An 8390-nucleotide genomic window follows, 5' to 3' on the forward strand; every position below is an offset into this window, starting at 1 on the left:
TACACAACACTTCCCAGAGACGAGCCTATGAGCTCAATTTCATCAACCTGCTGGATACTAGAGATCATGGACTAAACATAGACATTGGATTTTTGATACATTATAATCTGCCTGGCAACTGACTCCCCAGCCCAGCCCAGCCCCTGGCTTGTTTACTTTTCATTCCATCCAGGAAGAGCGCACACCAACTGCTGAAGCTTCCTTAGCCTGATGAAGGGTTTTTGAACCCAAAAGCTTGCTTTAATAACTATTCTCCAACTATTTGGTTTGGTCTAATAAAAGATATCAAATTCACCCAAGGAGCCTTGTCTGCCTATGTCCTTAGACCAACATAGCTACAACCTAAACCCCTGCAATATATCTGTTAGACACCCGACTCCATGCGGCGCCAAATGACTGGGAAGACGACGGTCCAATTGCTCATGGATCTTGATACTCATTAGCCAGAGCAGACAGGGAGCAAACACCAGCACACATTGCTTGCAACAGCTTTATTCAGAATGGAGGCAGCTTCAGGCAAAGGTCCCAAAAAACAACAAACTGGGGACATTCCCTGAACAACAGTTCTTTCCAACATTTATACACCTTGGTTCAAACATATTAACAGTTATTCTCCCCCCATCACTCCTTTGGTTCCACCCATTTCTCCTCCTATCTGAAGCTCCACCTCTGTTTACTGTTTGCTTCCTTATGTATTGCCTATGCATTTTATTCATCTACATGCCTCTCTGCTAAGAGCACATGCATAAGACTTTGACCCCTATCTTCTTTTGGTCACTTGCAGTTTCTCGCTGGTTCTTGCTGACTTCCCCATCTCCAAGGCTGTATTTCTACTTTTGTCTCCTGACACGAGTTGGTGGGCTCTTCTATTTTTACTTAACACATCATGCACTTTACGCCCTACCCACCATGTTAAGAATCCACTTACTTAAGCATTAGCGAAGTGAGTTGCTTTTAATATATCATTCAACCTTGTGACCAGCAGCTTTTGCTGAGGTTACCTTTTAATACATCAACCAGCCTTGTGACCAGCAGCTTTTGCTGAGACACAGGAACAAGCCTTTATTCAGCTGCACACCCAGCACCCCCAGATCCCATTACCCCAACCTCCAAAATCCATATCATTACCCTAACAATATCCAGTAAGATTTCATAGACATTAGGGCTGGAAGGGACCTTGGAACATCAACAAGTCCAGCCCCCTGCTGCAGAGGCAGGAAGTCAGAAGGGGTCATAGGATCCCAGCAAGATAAACATCCAAATTCCTCTTGAAGATATTCAAAGTAGGTACTTGAACCACCTCCAGCGGCAGTCTATTCTAGGCGTTGGGGGCTCGGACAGTAAAGAAGTTCTTCCTTATGTCCAGCCTGAAACAGTCACGGAGGAGTTTGTGACCGTTTGACCTTGTCATCCCCTGGGGCGCTCTGGTGAACAGGCATTCCCCCAGATCCTGGTGAGCACCCCTAATAAACTTACAGGCAGCCACCAGATCACCTGCATTTTTCCAGGCTGAAGAGTCCCATAGCTCTCAGCCTCTCATCATAAGGTCTGTTTTCCTGACCTCTGATCATGCGCGTGGCTCTCCTCTGGACTCTCTCAAGCTTCTCCACATCATTTTTGAATTGTGGAGCCCAAAACTGGATGCAGTACTACAGCTGCGGCCTCACCAAGGCTGAGTACAGTGGGAGAATGACGTCCTGGGATTTGCTTGAGAAGCATCTATGGATGCAAGCCAGCATTTTGCTCACTTTACTACCTGCAGCATCACATTGAAGGCTCATGTTCATTTTGTGGTCAATCATGACCCCCAAGTCCTTTTCGTCTGTAGTGCTAGCCAGCATAACACTGCCGAGCCTATAAGCCTGCTGCGGGTTTTTCTTCCCAAGGTGGAGAAGGCTGCATTTTTTGGTGTTAAACACCATCAGATTCTCATCTGCCTATTTCCTGAGCCTGTCAAGGTCAGCCTGGGTCACCCTCCTATCCTCAGGTGTGGACGCTTTACCCCAGAGTTTGGTGTTGTCGGTGAACTTGGCCAGTCCACTTCTGATACAAATGTCCGCATCATTAATGAAGATGTTGAACAGTGTTGGCCCAAGGACAGAGCCTTGAGGGACTCCACTGGTCACAGCACACAACGACGATTGACTTCCATTAACCACCACCCTCTGGGAGCCAGTTCTCCAGCCAGCGGATCGTGGTGAAGCCGAGGCCACAGTTGGCCAGTTTTGCTAAGAGCTGATCATGGGATACCAGATCAAAGGGTTGTTTAAAGTCAAGATATGGGACATCAATCTCTTCTCCCTTGTCCAGATGATAGGTCACCTGGTCGTAAAAGGAAATAAGATTGGTCAAGGAAGACCTACCCACAACAAACCCGTGCTGGCTATCCCTCAAGATGCTGCCATTGGCCAGTCTGTTAAGAATGGTCTCTTTGATAATCTATTCTAAGACCTTCTCCAGGATAGAGGTCAGGCTGATGGGCCTGTAATTTGCCAGATCCACTTTCCTCCCTTTCTTGAAGATAGGTACCACATTGGCCTTCTTCCAATCTTTGGGCACTTCACCAGAGTGCCAGGAGTTCTCAAAGATCCGTGCCAGGGGCTGAGCTATGATGCTTGCCAGCAACTTGAGTACCCTCGGGTGTAAACTGTCAGGGCCAGCTGACTTGAAGGTGTCCAGCCTCTCAAGGTGTTCCTTCACAAGGTCAGCATTGATGGAGGATAAGGAATCACCCTCACCCAGGTATTCCCGTCCTGTAATGGGACTGGTGAAAAACCAATGCAAAGTACCCATTTAGCAAGTTGGCTTTTTCCTGGGCATCGGTTGTCAGTTGTCCCATCTGGTTTAGCAGGGGTCCAATATTGCCCTTGCTTTTCCTCCAGCTCCCCACATATCTAAAAAAGGACTTTTAATTGTCCTTGATACTTGTAGCTAGTTGGAGTTCAGTTGCAGCCTTGGCTTTCCTGGTTTGCTCCCTGCAGGTCTAGACCAGTGCAGAATATTCCTCCTTGGAGGTGGATCCAGTCCTTCATCCTTTGTAGGTCTTTCTTTTTAGATGCAGGAGGTCTGCTAGTTCCCTGTAGAGCCAAGGGGGCTGCCTGTTCCCTTTTTGCTGCCTTTCCTCTGATATCCAACAGGAATCCACAAATGTATACACACAATACACAACCTTCCAGTGGAAATTACAGCATTACTTGAAACTTTAAAGTCATGCACCATACAGCATTTAACCCCCCACCCCACCCCACCCCAACAATTCTAAAGATGCTAAAATCCTAAATAAAAAGAATTCTAAAAATGCAGACTTGGTTCATTCAGTGGACATAGTGGAAGAGAAAAGCAGGTGCATATATTGTAGGACAAATATGGTCCCATAGGGGTGAACTGAGGTAGTATGCCTAGTCTGCAGTATAAGCTACACTATATAGCTACATCTTTCCACAGAAAGCTCTGAGGTGGAACGATATCTCAGAAAGACATCATCATTCCTTCCCCACATTCCCTTTGCTCTGCTTAGGAGGAAGTTAGTTTACCCCTTCTCAGGATGCCTTATCTTCCAGACTAGGTGCCTTCCCATGTAACCTCGCAAGTGGAGTGGGTAGCGGAAAGTCTCCTCCTATTCCTTCTTACCCACTGATTTGAGAGGGGGAGTGCTGGGAAACAGCTCCTTGCTCTTCCACTCTCCTCCCATTTGGGGCCAGAGACACAGTATGAGTAGCCCTAACTCAGCCAACCAAGAGAGTGAGGAGAGGTGGCTTTAGTTTGCCTTACTCCCCCATATGGCTAAACAAAGACCAGAGTCTGTCTATTCTTCCAGATGATTGTGAATTTTTCTAAAAGGGGAGTAAAATGATGCCTTCCCTGCCTACTTGGTCCTCTGACACATTAACATCATCCCTTCCAGTTAGCAATGCTTGTTGTACCCCTTTGAGGTGAAAGTCAATAGCTTACGTTTATTTGCTGAGAGTTGAGATTTATATTGGCCTCGAACCAACCGGCAGGTGGACCCATCACCATTGCAGACCCCACAGTTATCTTCCTTGACAGTGCTTCCCAACTGGTGATCACAGCCAACAATCTGACAAGAAAGAAAGAAGTGCAGTTTAGCTTGAGCACCTACTGACTGCTGGATCCATCTCTGCAACTAATTACTGCCAAATTTCTCTCACATTATCTCCAGGGGGCCATAATGTATGTTAGCAATGAAAGAGCCTAAACAAATCTGGCTGGGAGTATGAACTCAAACTCATGAGCTATAGAGCAAGCAAGCGTCTACTAAATGGCTTTTGCAGTTCATATGGAGAGGAAAGCATATTTGGTTTTGTAAATGCTTCCTGGTAAGAGACTTATCAGAGTCACATTTTAAAATTTTCAGAGAGAAATTTACATAGTAGAGTTAGAGAGATGCACACATACAATAAAGAGCAGTACAGATAACTAAGAAACTCTCTGGGATTCCAGTAAAGTCTTACTTCCTATGCATTTGGGGAAAAAAACACATGTGGCTTTAATGATATTTGACAATAATCCCATTTCACACAATCAAAGGCTGTGTTTAAATATTATTAAGGTTCTGATAATGGAGGTGAAACTCTGGTTTAAGGAAAGGCCAAGGGGTTAGGCATTCTACTCCCAATTCTGCATGTGTTTGGGCAAATCATTTGGATCAAAATTTTTTAAACCTGAGTAAATAAAGTAGGCACCTAAATCCATACCGAAACTCTTAAGAAATGTACATAGTTATTTAAACCAGTTGTGAAATTGACCTTTTCATCCGGACTGATCCATGGCCTCAAATTATGGATTTGACTGATGGAAATCCAAGAAATTGAACACACCATTTTGAACACATCCATTCCAAATTATATATTTCACATGCTAAATAAAAGCTAAAAGGCTTTCTAGCATGCTGACTTGCAAAGCAAGTAGTGGAAAAGGTTTGTTATAAAAATCCTAATATAGTATTCTGACAGGGACTGTAGGCCAAATATATAAGACACATAAACAGGGTGAATTATGAATAAAGTGTTAACTTTTTAACTCAGAATTTTCATGCTTCTGTGAGCGTAAGTTAAACAGTGAAGTGCCAAATTCTAGGTGGTGATTATAACAGGTGCGGCTGTAAACACACGTAAGTATCAGCTGGCCTCATAAAAAAACCTACATGTGCAAAATGGACAACTGTTTGTGTAAATAGGTTGAGCCATGTGTTCCTGACTGACTTATACATATCCTTGTTTGTCGGCACAACTGCTAAGTTATGCTGGTGCAAGATCGTGACCATATTTTTGTAGTCTCTCCCTTTATAGCCTCATTATCCTAAGGATGATTTAATATTAACTATTTGGCAGTTTAATTTTTTCTTTTTACTGAAGAATTCTTCAGCAGTAATAAAATATTACGTTCATATAATAAAACCTTCAAGGGATAACATTTTTCATAACTTTTCATTTTGTAGGTTAAAAACAATAGGATAAATTCAGTTGCGATTGAAGCAGATAAAGTGTCTTTCACTTTATCCACTTTGATCATGTCTGAATTAAGCCTGATCTAATGTATTTGTGTATTAGCCGTACTGACCTGTTATAATTTCATGAAAGCCATAGACTTAATGTGTACGTGGTTCAAAATGTTTAGTATGTACAAAAACTGACAAGAAAAAAGAGACAATTTAGCCTAGAAAATCATGTCAGATGAAGGCTAAACTCAAGAGGTTAACAGTTAGGACTCACTTGGTTTCAACTACCCATTTAAAGCATCTGAACACAGATTATGAATCCTGTGAATGGAGCTATATTAGATATAATGCTCCTTAAATCCTAAATGAGAACATCCCTGTGGAGATTTAATACACTTCAGCGCATGCACATTGATGTCACATCTTAAGTTGATTTACCTTAATTTCCCTGAGTATTCTGAGGTAAGTCAGTCCTATATAGAGAACTTGCATGTCACGAAACAATACAGACACAATATCAGTGATTCAGATTACTTTATTTAGACCTGAATTACAGCCAACATATACATGCCAGGCAAAAGAATCCCATTATCAAAAGAACTACTGACATTTCCCCTTCATATATCCTAAGACTCCTATTCCAGAATGAAATCCAAATCAAAATGTGCCTAATGACACCTCAGATTGGAAAGCACATGTGAATTCCATGGGGATGAAAGGTGCCTCACATAAAATTGAAGTGTGATCCATCCCATTTCAACACCATTTTTTACCAGCATGAGCCTTCATAACTTTTCTCATTGCATCTTATTTATAAATTGAGTGATGTCAGGCCAGGTTACTACTTGTACAGGAGATAGCCATGCAAAAGCCTAGGTATTTTAGATTACAAGTTTACAAGTTGGGTCTTTACTTGTATATGGAAGTAATAATAAAAATAATACAGTGAAACCTGTCTAAGACAGCAACAACAGAACCAGGAAAAAATTGGCTTTAACTGTTTTCCATTTTCTAGAAGAAGTTTCATAGCCTCTCTGCTCAGTGGTCTCAGCTGTTTAGCCCCTCTGCTCTGCTTGGTGCCCATGCAGACACACACACAGGGCAACTGCTTTCCGTGATTAGAGAGTGATTCTACAAATTGGCCTTCACCACCCAGTTTCCACATTAGTTTCCAGCTTATACAGATTAAATATACATAATTCCCCATAAGGCAGGCCATAAGTGTAGACATTTTTCTAGCCTGAGCAGATTTACAACTTTTATAGGTTCCATCTGAGACAGATTTCACTGTACTGCGTTCCTGAGAAACAAGGGAGGATGAAACAGTTCCTCTCTGAGGATAATCACTCTCCCTCCACTAAGAGGGAGGGTCTACATCTGACAGAGTTTGAGTGATGGCCTGCCATTTCTGCAACATTATTTTCATCTCCCTAAGTTGTTCTGTGAGAATTGGGATCAGAAAGAAGATGGATATTGCTCCTGCATGTGGCACAGTACTTGCAGGGAACTGACTGGGAATGCAGTGCTTACTTAGCGTTATCTCTTTTATTATTCAGCTCCATGATGCGAACCACTCACAGAGAAGAGGTCTGGTGCAGCGGCCATAAGCAAAGCCCACAGGTATGCTACTTCCATAGAAACAGTCCTGTTATGGCTGAGGGACAGGGCTTTTGTGGAGATAGACCTGCAAAGAATTTCCCACCAAATACATGTCAAGGGAGATATAGTTCAGAGACCAAGAAGTTTGTGTCTTGGGCGGCCAGAGCCGACCAGAGGATCGCTAATTTAATCGGACGTCAGGCGGGCCGGCGATGGAGAGGCGAGACAGCTTATTGGTTTTAAAAGATTGCTTTTACTTACGCCGCGTGGAATGGCAGTGCAGGCCTCGAGGTAGCTTGCTTGCATTGTCACGGATAGCAAAACGAGTTAACGAATTTATGAACGAAAAGGAACCTGCAGGAAATGGGGGGGGTACGTCAAGGACCCGGTGACAGGGAGATATTGGTGGGTGATCGGTCCGCCAAGTTTCCTCGATCGCACTACAGAGTTCTCCGTAGTTACTCTGCCGCGTGCTCAGAGGTCTCCGACTTGGGCGGAAGTTGCATGAACTTTTATATGTCTGGAGTGGCCAATAACGGACTGCTAGGTAGGAATAACTAATGAGGCGGAACGTGACCAAATTTGAAAGTAACTGCGGTTATTCAGGGCAGTTCTATTGTGACAGGGGCACTCAACTCATTTGGTTATGACATGCCCCCTTGACCATGTCACAATAGACAAGGGAATTAGGTTACAGGCAATTTTCGTCCAAGAACTCATTACTGTTACAAGGTTTAGCATAACACGCAGATATACGTATATATGCAAAAGTGGACAGTTTAACAAGTTACTTTTTTAACAAACTATAAAATACAACGATTTATATACACAACAATGATTATCACGATTAACGGTAAACACAAGGTAACTAAAGACATTGACAAGTGAATTAACCAAATTTTGGTGTCATCAACCTGTTTAAATTCGCTGATGACACCAAAATTTGGGGGGAGGTGAGCACGCTAGCAGGGAGAGAGAGATTGCAGAAGGATCTGGATAGGTTACAGGGGTGGGCAAACAGGAACAGGATGTGTTTCAATACGGACAAGTGCAGGGTGCTGCACTTGGGTAGTAGGAACCAGCAGCACACTTATACGATGGGGAACTCCCTACTTGAGAGCACGGAGGCGGAAAGGGATCTTGGTGTCATTATTGACTCCAAGATGAACATGGGCCGACAATGCGAGGTCATGGTTGGCAGGGCTAACAGGACCTTGTCGTGAACATTCCTCCATCACAGTCTTGATATTGGGTTACAGGCTGACCATGGGCTGCCCTATGCACTGCTGCCATCTGATACCAGGAAGGCTAACGGAACCTGCAGAGCAGATTA

At 43.5% G+C, this 8390-nt stretch overlaps 1 protein-coding gene across 1 annotated transcript in view; it reads right to left on the minus strand.

The window, feature by feature from the left end:
* LOC102379424 (ADAMTS-like protein 1) overlaps window positions 1-8390 on the minus strand; it is a gene marked incomplete at its 3' end in the record, with an annotated part of 697172 nt that overhangs the window by 14133 nt on the left and 674649 nt on the right. The window contains exon 7 of the mRNA XM_025201268.1: window positions 3952-4078. Coding sequence (XP_025057053.1) covers window positions 3952-4078 — 127 coding nt within the window. The remainder of the gene's footprint in view (window positions 1-3951; window positions 4079-8390) is intronic.

The sequence above is a fragment of the Alligator sinensis genome, unplaced genomic scaffold (genome assembly GCF_000455745.1).
Source record: "Alligator sinensis unplaced genomic scaffold, ASM45574v1 scaffold917_1, whole genome shotgun sequence".
Classification (NCBI taxonomy): domain Eukaryota; kingdom Metazoa; phylum Chordata; order Crocodylia; family Alligatoridae; genus Alligator; species Alligator sinensis.